This window comes from Entelurus aequoreus, linkage group LG10, assembly GCF_033978785.1.
Source record: "Entelurus aequoreus isolate RoL-2023_Sb linkage group LG10, RoL_Eaeq_v1.1, whole genome shotgun sequence".
Lineage (NCBI taxonomy): Eukaryota > Metazoa > Chordata > Actinopteri > Syngnathiformes > Syngnathidae > Entelurus > Entelurus aequoreus.
Window position 1 is genome coordinate 43,867,822 of NC_084740.1, and position 15,536 is coordinate 43,883,357.

At 37.4% G+C, this 15,536-nt stretch overlaps 1 protein-coding gene across 2 annotated transcripts; it reads right to left on the minus strand.

The window, feature by feature from the left end:
* Nucleotides 1-1,020: 1,020 nt before the first annotated feature.
* exosc5 (exosome component 5) lies at nucleotides 1,021-13,583 on the minus strand. 2 transcript variants are annotated; one of them, XM_062062163.1, is made up of 6 exons: nucleotides 13,478-13,583; nucleotides 9,383-9,496; nucleotides 5,850-5,971; nucleotides 5,638-5,778; nucleotides 5,387-5,476; nucleotides 1,021-1,183 (listed from the first exon to the last, which is right to left on the minus strand). In XM_062062163.1, the coding sequence occupies exons 1-6, from the start codon at nucleotides 13,527-13,529 to the stop codon at nucleotides 1,085-1,087; spliced, it is 618 nt and encodes a 205-aa protein (XP_061918147.1). In that variant the 5' UTR covers nucleotides 13,530-13,583; the 3' UTR covers nucleotides 1,021-1,084. The 2 variants fall into 2 exon arrangements, with proteins under 2 accessions (XP_061918147.1, XP_061918146.1); XM_062062162.1 differs by having other exon boundaries at nucleotides 13,343-13,479.
* Between the last annotated feature and the right edge of the window lie 1,953 nt (nucleotides 13,584-15,536).

Below are 15,536 nucleotides of genomic sequence, written 5' to 3' on the forward strand. Positions count from 1 at the left end.
ACACAAATTAGTACACAGACACGTGAATGGGATTACAAACGCACAAAGTGAGATACAGACACACAAATTAGTACACAGACACGTGAATGGGATTACAGACGCACAGATTGAGATATTGTTGTGCAAAAGGTTTTGCTACAACTATTACTTCCTTAGTCACAACAATGCTGACTTTACGATGACATCATCGACGCGCACTAGTGTGGCAGTTCAGGTGTTTACTGCAAACCAGCCTGGAGAGCAGACATGGCATCTGTAAAGCTGGCATTTACAGTCAAGCTTCAGGTTAGAGCACCTTGACACGTCAATGTTGACTTAGAAAAAAGTAAGAAATTGGGAAAAAAAAATAACGCAGCACACTAATTGAATGGAGGGAGGAAAAAAGTTCTAAAGTTTATATAGTGTCCAAAAAAAGTATTAAAAATAATAAATATTATTCATTATATACAATAATTGGTAATAATGCAAAAAAACTAAGAAATATTTATTATACATGATTAATAATATAAAATACAAAAAACAATTGTTTTATGTAATAATAACAAAAAATATTAAAATAATAATGCAGAATTATTAATGATAATAAAAAAACAAAAAAATAAAATACAATATTTCTTAATATACAAGAAAACACAAAATCTGAAATAAAAACATTTATAGCTGGGTGTTGAATCTTTTTGAGAGCACCTCTACACAAGGAATTACGGTAACTTGCCGGTTTAAATAGGAATGGAAGACTTCCACTTACCGACAACAGGAACTCTTCAAGCGCAACGTCTCTTGTCTGCTCTGTCTTGTGTCGCATTCCTTCCAATCTGTACACACACACACACACACACACACACACACACACACACACACACACACACACACACACACACACACACACACACACACACACACACACACACACACACACACACACACACACACACACACACACACACACACACACACACACACACACACACACACAGCAAACTGACCTGCGAGTGAACTGACAGCCGAGGACACCCTAAGTGCTTGGTGAATATTTTATTTTGAAAAAAAATCTTCTTTGTGAGCACTGTGGGGGTAAAAAAGATCAGAAGACACTTTTGGAGTAGCGCCGCCTGACCGCGTCTCTGTAGAAGTGGAAGATCTTCTCTGACGCCGCCTGACTGACGGCGATGCACTGCTGCAGCTGCGGACCAGACAAACACACGCACACACACACACACACACACAGACACACAAACACACACATATTCTTGTATTAATTACCTTCTTGAGACCTCTGAATGATGCCTCCCTCTTTAGGACCACCCTTTCTAGATATATAAAATATGTGTATTTACAACATTAATAATATATACATACTATGCAAATAGAAAAATGCTTGTTGTGAAAAATTTGTTGGAATTTCACAAGAAAAACTTAGAATTTTGGCAGTATTATAATAAAACTCATAATTTTACTCAACGCAAGTCAAAATTCTTACAAGAAAAACTGACCATTTGTGCAATATTATGATAGAAATTGGATATTTACTCAATAACAGTCGCAATTTTACGAGAAAAGCTAAACATCTTGGCAATTTGGGGGCGGTATAGTTCAGTTGGTAGAGTGGCCGTGCCAGCAACTTGAGGGTTCCAGGTTCGATCCCCGCTTCTGCCATCCTAGTCACTGCCGTTGTGTCTTTGGGCAAGACACTTTACCCACCTGCTCCCAGTGCCACCCACACTGGTGTAAATGCAACTTAGATATTGGGTTTCACTATGTAAAAGCGCTTTGAGTCACTAGAGAAAAGCGCTATATAAATATAATTCACACTTCACTTAAATTTTATGAAGAGTTGTAATTTTACTCGACAAGTCACAATTTCAAAAGAAAACTTGAACATTTTGGCAATATAATAATAATCGGGATTTTACTTGGCAAAATGATGACAAAAGTCATCATTTTACTCAAAAAAATGTCACTATTTTACCAGAACAACAAAAAAATGGCAATATGGTGATAAAAGTCAGAATTTGATATGACAAATGTCACCATTTTGCATTAAAAAGTAATAATTTTACATTAAAAAGTAATAATTTGACGAGAAAATATTGCAATATTACAGAAACAGAAAGAATATGAGAAATTGTTCCCAATTTTATAAGGAAAAAAGTTGACACATTGTGAGAAAAAGAAAAAAAATGTGTGAGAAAAAGAAAAAACATTTTAATGTTTATTTATTTCAAGTTATTACAGTACCGTATTTTTCGGATTATAAATCACAGTTTTTTTCATAGTTTGGCCGGGGGTGCGATTTATACTCTGGAGCGATTTATGTGTGAAATTACGCCCAGGTAGTTGCCAAGGAGATGAATATAAATTAATTTGCGTCATATAACGTACACTTAACAGCCCGTTGTTCACTATTCTTTATTTATTTTAAATTGCCTTTCAAATGTCTATTCTTGGTGTTGGATTTCATCAATTTAATTTCTCCAAAAAATGCGATTTATACTCTAGTGCAGGGGTCGGCAACCTTTACCACTCAAAGAGCCATTTTGACCAGTTTCACAAATTTAAGAAAACAATGGGAGCCACAAAACTCTTTTGAAATTTAAAATAAAATAACACTGCATACAAAGTTTTTTTTTGCTTTGTGCTATGTATAAACCAGGGGTCTCAGACATGCGGCCCGCACCTTAATATGAAAATATTATGTTAGTGCGGCCCGTGAGTTTTATATGATTGGCGCTTGACAGCGTTATACTTGCCAACCCTTCCGATTTTTTCAGGAGACTCACGAATTTCAGGGCAAGTATTCTCTCGAACGTCTGTTGATTTTCACCCAATCAACAACAATAAGGGCGTGCCGTGATGGCACAGCATTTATCGCCCCCCAACCCTGCCCCCCCCACACATCAACCCCCCCTCCGTGCGTTGGTTGAGGTGGGCGGGGTTTGGTGGTAGCGGGGGTGTATAATGCAGCCCGGAAGAGTTAGGGCTGCATGGGATTCTGGGTATTTGTTCTGTTGTGTTACGGTGCGGATGTTCTCCCGAAATGTGTTTGTCATTATTGTTTGGTTTTAGTTCACAGTGTGGCGCATACTAGTAAGAGTGTTAAAGTTGTTTTATACGCCCACCGTCAGTGTAACCTATGTGGCTGTTGATCAAGTATGCCTTGCAGTCACTTACGTGTGCAAGCAGAAGCTGCATACAATATGTTGCTGGGCTGGCACGCTGTTTGTACAGGTTGTAGAGGACATTAAATGCGTAGCTGTCATGGCACGCCCTTATTGTTGTTGTTTGAGTGAAAATCTGAGAATACTTGCCCCGGGAGATTTTTGGGAGAGGCACTGAAATCCGGAAGTCTCCTGGAAAATCGGGAGGGTCGGCAAGTATGCAGCTGAGCCGCACCAGAGTGGTCAAAGAACCACATGCGGCTCCGGAGCCGCGGGTTGCCGATCCCTGCTCTAGTGTGACTTATATATGTTTTTTTCCTTCTTTATTATGCATTTTCGGCCGGTGCGACTTATACTCCGGAGCGACCTATAATCCGAAAAATACGGTATGTATCTATATACATATTTATTTTATTTTTTAAACTAATTTTTGGCCCAATTTGACCATTTTATATTCTTCAGGCATGTGATTTGACCACAATGAAAAAGACTGAAAAAACTTCCGGGGGTCTGGGGGACGAAGGCCCCCAGCCAGGTCCAGGGCTCCTGGTTTTTCACCAATTTAACATGCTAAAATTAACAAAGACAGCACCATTTGAAGAAAATATTTTAGTGTTTAAAGACATGAAAACATCATTAATAGAACATACATAACCCAATTATCCTAATGAATCACTGTATATGGTTCAGTCCCAACAGTATTTAGTCACTAATATTTACATCTTGTGTTCATTTCACATCCACAGGTGTCACATTGATCAGTGATATTATCTACAGTTTATTTACAGTATTACCACATTACTTCGGTTCATGTAATGTAATGTAATGTAAACATTTCATTCTTTTCGCCAAAATAGGATATACATTTATGAAAATAATTAAACATGTTTAGTATTGTTTACTCATATTTGAAAATAGGAAATAATAATAATGTGAGGACACTGACATATTGCATGAAACAAGTGTGAAAATATTTACTTTCAAGATTGTTACACCACTGACAATAGTTTCAACAGACTACATAAGAACTTAATATTACAAAATAGTATTATATGCAAATGTATTTCAAATAAATTGTTAACCCGAATCAATAATGCGACTCTATGAATTTCTGTAATTTCATAATATATTTTCACGTGGCTTTTTATTTTTAGAAAAACCCATTTATATTTCGCAAAGCAATAATTGGTTAATATTTAAAACAAACATGCGTATTTCGCAAGCAAATATTTTTTATCTTACCTCATTATTAACAACCCTGTCTGCAACTGAAGTGGGTGCACGCATGGATCTTTCCTCTCGATGTCTACGGCAGTTGTCGATTTAAACAAAATATGAAGTCCGTAAGGTTTGCTCACTTTCGGTTGACATCCAAAAGTACCAGCTAGTGAAAAGTTGGTTTTCCTTGCTTCAAGTTGTTTCATATGTTTTTGGCGTTTCGCATGTACTTCCAAAGCCTTGAAACCTCGTGATCCATAGTCAATATTATCTTGACACCACGTGCACAAAACCTTTCCGGGACGATCGATTTTCCGAATAAAATCACCGAACAAAGTCGTAACTTCCTTCTTCCCAACAGTATCAGTGATTTCCCTTTCCATCCAGTCCCATCGAAACTTATTTTTGACATGTTTATCAATTTCTTTTACTCGTAAAGCGTCCTTTCTCTCGAGAACCGACATCGTTTACATATGGAAAATGGCTGTAATAACCATTATGAATGATGACGTTATTAACGTCATCATTCATAACAGATGTCCTGATTGGTCACAAGGAACATATCGACTAATCAACTACGGCGTAATATAAACTACGTCTCGAATCTTGATTTAGGGTCGGAAAAAAAAACGGAAAAACGGGAGATTTTTTTTCTTTTTCCAGAGATTAAAAAAGACGAAATTCCGACTTTAGACGGAAAAATCACATGCCTGTTTCTTACACACACTTGTTATTTCATATGTTGGCCAGAGGGGGAGCACTTTTAAAAGCGACACACAGTCAATTTGAAAAATCCCTCCTTTTTGGGACCACCCTCATTTTGATAGATGTCACCACCAAATGAGATTATTAGATGCAATGTTATTGGGGCCATGATTTATGTCATCACTTCACACCTCCTCATATGGAAGCTACTTTTCCTTGTTGATGTCTCAAGAAGGGTAGAAATACAAGAACACACATCAACACTGGACTTGGTCAACAGAACAAAAGGTGGGCGTGTGACAGACCTCGTGCACTGAAAAGGAGCCTTTGGTGGAGGTCATCATCACACGGCGGTCTTTGCTGTCGATGGCGAACGTCATCAGAGCTCGACTCTCCTGACGAGTAAACACAAGCAGTGTATTTCTTAGCCATGCTCTTTCAGACTAACTACTTCTTACATGTAAAACATGGCCTACACACCTAATAACCTTTCTTTTATCTGCTATAATGGTCTGCAAGTCCAAACGAGTCTCAAAAAGGAAGTAGGCAGACTTACTACTTCCTGAGCGGCGGTCGGGTCCGTGATGATCTTGCCGTCTGTGCGGATGGTGCACGTCACGCCGCAGAACAGGCAACTCATGGGCAGGCCGGCGTCCATCAGAGCCATGCAGGCGGCGTTCAGGAAGCTGGACAGGAGCTGCGCTGCGGGTCAGGGAATCAAAAGCACAACCTGGGGGCAGGCTACAGCGGGTGGAGGCGGGAGGATACGGAGCCGTCGTCGTGCAGCACCTGCAGGACCAGCGTGAGGGAGGAGCGGGGGTGGAGGGACAGGAGCAGCGACGCCTCGCAGGTTTCCCGCACACACTGCTGCTGGGCTCGCTCCTTCACACCTGCGGACATGCGCGCCGGTTTAAACGGGGATGCGGCTTGCTAGCACCACCTGCTGGCGACGCTTGGAAAGGCAGCTTCTTTGGCAAATTCTAAAAGGTGGCTAACTCTACAACAGGGGTCACCAACGCGGTGCCCGCGGGCACCAGGTAGCCCGTAAGGACCAGATGAGTAGCCCGCTGGCCTGTTCTAAAAATAGCTCAAATAGCAGCACTTACCAGTGAGCTGCCTCTATTTTTTAAATTGTATTTATTTACTAGAAAACTGGTCTCGCTTTGCCCGACATTTTTAATTCTAAGAGAGACAAAACAAATAGATTTTGAAAATCCAAGAAAATATTTTAAAGACTTGGTCTTCACTTGTTTAAATATATTCATTAATTTTTTTACTTTGCTACTTATAACTTTCAGAAAGACAATTTTAGAGAAAAAATACAACCTTAAAAATGATTTTAGGATTTTTAAACACATATACCTTTTTACCTTTTAAATTCCTTCTTCTTCTTTCCGGACAATTTAAATCAATGTTCAAGTAAATGTATTTTTTTTATTGTAAAGAATAATAAATACATTTTCATTTAATTCTTCATTTTAGCTTCTGTTTTTTCGACAAAGAATATTTGTGAAATATTTCTTCAAACTTATTATGATTCAATTTCAAAAAAATTATTCTGGCAAATCTAGAAAATCTGTAGAATCAAATTTAAATCTTATTTCAAAGTCTTTTGAATTTATTTAAAAAATTTTGTTCTGGAAAATCTAGAAGAAATAATGATTTGTCTTTGTTAGAAATATAGTTTGGTCCAATTTGTTATATATTCTAACAAAGTGCAGATTGGATTTTAACCTATTTAAAATATGTCATCAAAATTCTAAAATTAATCTTAATCAGGAAAAATTACTAATGATGTTCCATAAATTATTTTTTTTATTTTTTCAAAAAGATTCGAATTAGCTAGTTTTTCTCTTCTTTTTTTCAGTTGGATTTTGAATTTTAAAGAGTCGAAATTGAAGATAAACTATGTTTCAAAATTTAATTGTCATTTTTTTCCGTGTTTTCTCCTCTTTTAAACCGTTCAATTAAGTGTAAATATCATTAATTATTAATAATAACAGAGTTAAAGGTAAATTGAGCAAATTGGCTATTTCTGGCAATTTATTTAAGTGTGTATCAAACTGGTAGCCATTCGCATTAATCAGTACCCAAGAAGTAGCTCTTGGTTTCAAAAAGGTTGGTGACCCCTGCTCTACAATAATAATAATAATAATAATAATAATAATAATGGATTAGATTTATATAGCGCTTTTCTATCGACTAGCCAACCAGTGTGGATCCTCGCCTACGAGGCCTGCAAGGATAAGACATTTCTGCCGATAAACCACAGGGCCTGGGCCATATGGCCTAAATATAAGAAACCAATTAATACAAATGACAAAACAAGTTTTGCCTTTATTTGATCGAAAACTAGTTATTTGAAAGTTACTTCTTACTCTCAGCAACATTCTAATGTGTATAATGTTATTTGCAGACCAGATATAAATTGTACTTTTCATGGAATCATTTTCAAACAACAAAATAAACACTTCTGTCTTGAATAAAACACTTCTGCAAACAATATTGCAGCATTGCACAAACCCCAAAAGCTGTGAACTTGTCATGTTGTGTAAATGGTAAATAAAAAGAGAATACAATGATTTGCAAATTCTTTTCAACTTATATTAAATTGAATAGACTGCAAAGACAAGATATTTATCGTTCGAACTGAGAAACTTTGTTATTTTTTGCAAATATTAGCTCATTTGGAATTTGATGCCTGCAGCATGTTTCAAAAAAGCTGGCACAAGTGGCAAAAAAGACTGAGAAAGCTGAGGAATGCTCATCAAAGACTTATTTGGAACATCCCACAGGTGAACAGGCTAATTGGGAACAGGTGGGTGCCATGATTGGGTATAAAAGTAGATTCCATGAAATGCTCAGTCATTCACAAACAAGGACGGGGCGAGGGTCACCACTTTGTCAACAAATGCCTGAGCAAATTGTTTAACAACAACATTTCTCAACCAGCTATTGCAAGGAATTTAGGGATTTCACCATCTACGCTCCGTAATATCATCAAAAGGTTATGATAATCTGGAGAAATCCCTGCACGTAAACTGCAATGCCCGTGACCTTCGATCCCTCAGGCGGTACTGCATCAAAAAGCGACATCAGTGTGTAAAGGATATCCCCACATCGGCTCAGGAACACTTCAGAAAACCACTGTCAGTAACTACAGTTGGTCGCTACATCTGCGAGTGCAAGTTAAAACTCTACTATGCAAAGCCAAAGCCATTTATCAACAACACCCAGAAACGCTTTGCTGGATCGGAGCTCATCTAAGATGGACTGATGCAAAGTGGAAAAGTGTTCTGTGGTCTGACGAGTCCACATTTCAAATTGTTTTTGGAAACTGTGGACGTCGTGTCCTCCGGACCAAAGAGGAAAAGAACCATCCAGATTGTTATAGGCGTCATGTTCAAAAGTCAGCATGTGTGATGGTATGGGGGTGTATTAGTGGCCAAGACATGGGTAACTTACACATCTGTGAAGGCACCATTAATGCTGAAAGGTACATACACGTTAGGGAGCAACATATGTTGCCATCCAAGCAACGTTATCATGGACGCCCCTGCTTATTTCAGCAAGACAATGCCAAGCCACGTGTTACAACAGCGTGGCTTCATAGTAAAAGAGTGCGGGTACTAGACTGGCCTGCCTGTAGTCCAGACCTGTCTCCCATTGAAAATGTGTGGCGCAATATGAAGGCTAAAATATGAGAAGGGAGACTGTTGAACAACTTAAGCTGTACATCAAGCAAGAATGGGCAAGAATTCCACTTCAAAAATGTGTCTCCTCAGTTCCCAAAACTTTACTGACTGTTGTTAAAAAGAAAGGCCATGTAACACAGTGGTAAACATGCCCCTGTGACAACTTTTTTGCAATGTGTTGCTGCCATTAAATTCTAAGTTAATGATTATTTGCAAAAAAAAAAAGTAGTTTCTCTGTGTGAACATGAAATATCTTGTCTTTGCAGTCTATTCAATTAACTAGAAGTTGATTTGCAAATCATTGTATTCTTTTTTTATTTACGAAATACACAACGTGACAACTTCACTGGTTTGGGTTTTGTACATGTATGTTTCTTTTATTAATGTTACAAGAGGCCGGCCCTCTGAGGGCAGCCAAAACTGCAACGTGGCCCTCAATGAAAACGAGTTTGACACCCGTGTTATAGGGCGTCAAAAATGAGCATTTTTGGGGTGTGCACATGACTTGCATTTATTGTTGCTATTCCTTGGGGGTCTTCGAGCAAAAACACCACAAATAGCGGAGACCTACTGCGGAATGAAGGTGATAAATGAGAGAAGACTTACTTGGAAGGCCAACTTTGGGTTGTATGAGGACCTCCAGTGTCGCTCGATCATAGATTTCTTTACTGACTTTAACTTCAGCTGGTCCATACACTGCAGCGAGCACGCTTGTGTCTCCTACACACAGAACACACACAAAAACAGCATTGTTAATTAATCACAGATAGGGATTGATGTTTTGGTCCGAACACAACAAACTTGTGGAAACTGCTGGGAGTTGATGGCAATATGAGCCCATCAACACGAACGAACGAGCAAAAAAACAACCTTCGACCTTTCTCTTCTATTCAATTTGTTTGTTTGTTTAGGTTAACAAAGTTATTTACCTCCCAATTACAGTACAATGTTAAACAATTCTACAGTAATGATAACATGGAAATGTTGATATCCTTTTATATGGTTACCTGCATTATTAGTGTAAATCAGGGATGTCAAACTTGTTTTCATTGAGGGCCACATCACAGTTTTGTCTGCCCTCAGAGGGCCACTTGTCAATATATAAGTAAAAAAAAAAGGTATAAGGATTTGGCTCGTGATATAGTATTTGATTATTTGCTTTTTTTCTACGTTCGCTTGAAAATAATTAAATAGAGTTTACTAAAAAAAAAAAAAAAAAAAAATCACTCAGTTGCCAGAATTTTATCGTAAAAGTTGCAGTGTTTTTTTACGGAATATTACTGTAAATAGAATGGAAAAACAGTACCACTCTTTAACAGTAAAATCTAAAATTGTTGATTTAATAGCGTATTACTGGAAACACAAACAGTACCAACGTTGTCTTTTTTGTAAAAAAACGCCAGATCAGTTGCCAGAATTCTACCGTAAAGTCTATTGTCATTTTTACAGAGCACAATCTGATAACGTGCTTTGAAATCATAAATCAAGCTGATATTCAAGTACTAATTTTTTTTTAATACAACATTTTGTTGCATTATTAGATATTACATTTTAAAAGATATGTATATAAAGATAAGCATGCAGTTCATGTATATTTTGAATGTCAAAATGAAAAGAACAAATGTTTAGTAAGAAAATATTATTTTATTAAAAGCATATTATTACCATTTCGCGAGCCATATAAAATTATGTGGCGGCCCAGATCTGGACCCCGGGCCTCGAGTTTGACACCTGTGGTATAAATTATGATTACATTACATTATCATCGCTGTATAGTTGTTGTTTTTTTGTTATTTACCGTATTTTTCAGACTATAAGCCGCATTTTTTTTCATAGTTTGGCCGGGGGTGCGATTTATACTCTGAAGCGACTTATGTGTGAAATTATTAACACATTAGCGTAAAATATCAAATAATATTATTGATCTCATTGACGTAAGAGACTAGACGTATAAGATTTCATGGGATTTAACGATTAGGAGTGACAGATTGTTTGGTAAACGTATAGCATGTTCTATATGTTATAGTTATTTGAATGACTCTTACCATAATATGTTACGTTAACATACCAGGCACCTTCTCAGTTGGTTATTTATGCCTCATATAACGTACACTTATTCAGCCTGTTGTTCACTATTCTTTAGACATTTTAAATTGCCTTTCAAATGTCTATTCTTGGTGTTGGCTTTTATCAATTAAATTTCCCCAAAAAATGCGACTTATACTCCAGTGCGACTTATATATGTTTTTTTCCTTCTTTATTATGCATTTTCGGCCGGTGCGACTTATACTCCGGAGCGACTTATACTCCGAAAAATACGGTATTCCGTTTAAGCGCATGACAAAAGCTCAGAATCTGAACCAAATATTATTGTATATTGTTCTAATGTGTGGCACCTCCAGACAATCTGATGTTGATCGACAGTCTATAAGTATATATATATACACTACCGTTCAAAAGTTTGGGTCACCCAAACAATTTTGTGGAATAGCCTTCATTTCTAAGAACAAGAATAGACTGTGAAGTCTATGAAAGTTCTCTTTTTCTGGCCATTTTGAGCGTTTAATTGACCCCACAAATGTGATGCTCCAGAAACTCAATCTGCTCAAAGGAAGGTCAGTTTTGTAGCTTCTGTAACGAGCTAAACTGTTTTCAGATGTGTGAACATGATTGCACAAGGGTTTTCTAATCATCAATTAGCCTTCTGAGCCAATGAGCAAACACATTGTACCATTAGAATACTGGAGTGATAGTTGCTGGAAATGGGCCTCTATACACCTATGTAGATATTGCACCAAAAACCAGACATTTGCAGCTAGAATAGTCATTTACCACATTAGCAATGTATAGAGTGTATTTCTTTAAAGTTAAGACTAGTTTAAAGTTATCTTCATTGAAAAGTACAGTGCTTTTCCTTCAAAAATAAGGACATTTCAATGTGACCCCAAACTTTTGAACGGTAGTGTATATATACAGTATATACATACAGTACAGGCCAAAAGTTTGGACACACCTTCTCATTCAATGCAATTTCTTTATTTTCATGACTATTTACATTGTAGATTGTCACATCAAAACTATGAATGAACACATGTGGAGTTATGTACTTAACCAAAAAAAAGGTGAAATAACTGAAAACATGTTTTATATTCTACTTTTTTCAAAATAGCTACCATTTGCCCTGATTACTGCTTTGCACACTCTTGGCATTCTCTCCACAGGCTTCAAGAGGTAGTCACCTGAAATGGTTTTCACTTCACAGGTGTGCTCATGGAGAGAATGCCAAGAGTGTGCAAAGCAGTAATCAGAGCAAAGGGTGGCTATTTTGAAGAAACTAGAACATAAAACACGCTTTCAGTTATTTCACCTTTTGTTGTTAAGTACATAACTCCACATTGAATGAGGTGTGTCAGAACTTTTGGCCTGTACTGTATATATATATATATAAAATACGAACATCGCAAATTCAATCGCCATTTTGGAGAGAAACATCACAATTATTTTTTTTACTCAAAATCGTGCAGCCCTACCAACTATCTCTAATACTACATAACACAAATTTAGTACTACATGTTTTAAATGTGGTGCTTTATAACATTTTGGCTACCTAACTATAAGAGAGGGTCCAAATATGAATATTAACTATTAGAAACAGCGGTGCATATTAAAAAAGTAGGTGTACTGTCACATCACACTATGACTTATTTAGACTTTTGTTGCTGTTTTCCTGTGTGTAGTGTTTTACTTCTTGTCTTGCGCTCCTATTATGCTGGCTTTTTCTCTTTTTTTGGTATTTTCCTGTAGCAGTTTCATGTCTTCCTTTGAGCGATATTTCCCGCATCGACTTTGTTTTTATCCTTCTTTGTGGGGACATTGTCGATTGTCATGTCATGTGCGGATGTACATTGTGGACGCCGTCTTTGCTCCGCAGTAAGTCTTTGCTGTCGTCCAGCATTCTGTTTTTTGTTGGCTTTGTAGCCCGTTCAGTTTTAGTGTTGTTCTGCATAGCCTTCCCTAAGCTTCAATGCCTTTTCTTAGGGGCACTTACATTTTGTTTATTTTCTGTTTAAGCATTAAATACCTTTTTACCTGCACACTGCTTCCCGCTGTTGCCGACATCTACAAAGCAATTAGCTACCGTTCGCCGCCTACTGATATGGAAGAGTATTACACGGTTACTCTGCCGAGCTCTAGACAGCACCGACACTCCACAACAACACATCATTTGCAGACTAGAATTACTGGTTTGCAAAAAATATTTTTTACCCCAAATAGGTGAAATTAGATCACTTCACGGCACACTGGTGTGCCGCGGCACAGTGGTTGAAAAACACTGATATAGAGTAACCAGCTGTGTTAACTCTGAGAACGCAGCTTATTATTTGAACAGGTCAAGCACAAAAACGCAGGTTAAACATATTCATATTTAAGAACGTCTAACTTTCTGGTACATTATGTGCCTTACAACAGCAATTATGATGATGTACACGGGACTAGCTAGCCTGCGACACAGCTAACGTTCAGCTAAGAATGCTAAATCCGAGTGAAAATTCTTGAAGTTGTTACCCTGGACGAAAGACGCCGAGCCGTCAGGACGGGAGAGTAAACTTTGTTCGCAGCCAAACTCTCTGAGATAAACCGTAGGAGGACTACACTCCTCCATCGTGCCGAGGGAAATGTGTCGCGGGAGGGTGACGTCACCTGTGTTTGTTGTGCCTGCGTGGCGCATTCTGATGACATCACTGGGCAGCATCCTCCTGGTATGCCAGGTTCACTTCCGTATGGTACACCGGATGTGCTATTTGGATTTACACTGTATGAAACACAATTTGAAAAGGAATTTTACCTCTGCATTCTCATTATACTATTGGCTAAGTTTTATATTCATAAATGTAAGTTTCTGAATACCCGACCTGTTTTTTGTGCCTTTAAAAAAAGAATTAGAACTCTACGTTAAAACACTCTCTACCTCTAACGACCAAAAAGCTGTGAAAATGATGATGCTGTGTTCCAAATTGTAATTATTTACCGAACTTGTGTGAGCCTATGGCTTTGAACTTTGTTATATATATGTATTGTTTACTGCTTAAACCTTTATTGCGAAAGTATATGTCCTTACTGCTGTAACAGGATGTATTGCGCTTCACTAACCGAAAGCAGGGGGAAATGCCGGTGTTCGACCAAGAGGTAAAATAATTAAAAAGCTCTCGGGCTAAACTGAGAAATAAGAGTTTTTTCTACTTTAGTTACTTTATTGAGTTCACAACCCCCTGGCGCTCTTTTGTACTGTTTTTGTACTGTTTTTGATTATTATTATTTCTCAATTGTTTGTTAGTGTGGCAATTTATAAATAAAGGTTTATAAAATAAAAAATATATAAAAAACAAGGTTTGGTACACCGAAATATTCAATATAATAACACTGGTTTATTCGTAACATGTCTTGTACATTGTCAACATGCTGTTAAAACATCACATATGATCTTTTCTTCAGTCAAATGACTTATTATTTCAGGAATGATGACAAAATGTCTAGCCTAGTGTTATGATTTATGCATTACCACGAACATACAAGAAGTTGAATATCTGCACCGCGCTTGAAATGTAATATTGTAGATTGGCACCCGACCTGTTTTTTTTTGCCTTTAAAAAAGAATTAAAACTCTACATTAAAACACTCTCTACCTCTAACAACCAAAAAGCTGTGAAAACGATGATGCTGTGCTCCAATTTTAAGTTATTTACTGAGATTGAGTGAGCCTATGGCTTTGCACTTTGTTTATTATATAAGTATATTTTTTGCATTCTATTTTATTTACTTTGAATTTACAACCCCCTGGCACTGTTTTGTACTGTTTTTATACTGTTTAGTACTGTTTTTTGTACTTACTTTGATTATTATTTCCAACTGTTTGTAAATGTTTAAATTTATAAATAAAGGTTTATAAAAAATAAAACTAAAATAAAAATTGTAGATTGGCTTAAATGCAACAGTTTATCGGAAAAATATATTGGAAAAACATAACCTTGAGATTGTTTATTGTTTATTGAGGATCCCCATTAGCCGACGCACAGACGCCAGGCTAGTCTTCCTGGGGTCCTTTTTCAAAAGTTCAAAGTAAAATAATAATACACAGATCCAGTTACAAATAAAAGAAAGGAAAAAGAACATTCTCAAAATAATAAAATAACAGTACATAGATACAGTTACAGAACATACGCAGATACAGTTACAATAAAAGAAAGGAAAAGGGAAAATAAAATAAAAATTCTCAAAATAAAAAAAATAACAGTACACTAGAGATGCGCGGTTTGCAGACACAACCGCAGACTCTGCGGATAATCCGCGGATCGGGCGGATGCATGACGAAAAAAATAGATTTTAAATAGATTCGGGCGGGTGGCGGTTGAACCAATTGGGAAATATATATACATAGTTAAATGTTGTTACCCACATACGAAAAACGAGCAGCACTCTTTGAAACAGACAATTATTCATCAGGCACTGCTGCAGCTGTCACGCCAAATTTCATCCCCCCTACAAAAGCACCCCCCCCCCCCCCCCCATTTACTTCCGGGGCTGCGTCCAATAAAGTCACAAAGTTGCCGGGGGTCCTTAACCCGCACGCGACTGTCCTGTTTCGCGCCTGTACCAAAAAAAACAATAATGGATTTCTTCAGATTCCAGCAGCTGTCAAAGACGAAGTATCCTTCCAGCGACGGGCAGTCAAAGCCAAAGTGCTATCGATCGCTGTCAATGA

Coding starts and splice junctions, on each gene's coding strand:
- exosc5 (XM_062062162.1), bottom strand. CDS start 13,439: ATGGAGGAGTGTAGTCCTCCTACGGTTTATCTCAGAGAGTTTGGCTGC. Junction 9,497..13,342: donor CTCGGCGTCTTTCGTCCAGG/GTAACAACTTCA, acceptor TTCTGTGTGTAG/GAGACACAAGCGTGCTCGCT. Junction 1,184..5,386: donor GCTCCTTTTCAGTGCACGAG/GTCTGTCACACG, acceptor TCTGGTCCGCAG/CTGCAGCAGTGCATCGCCGT.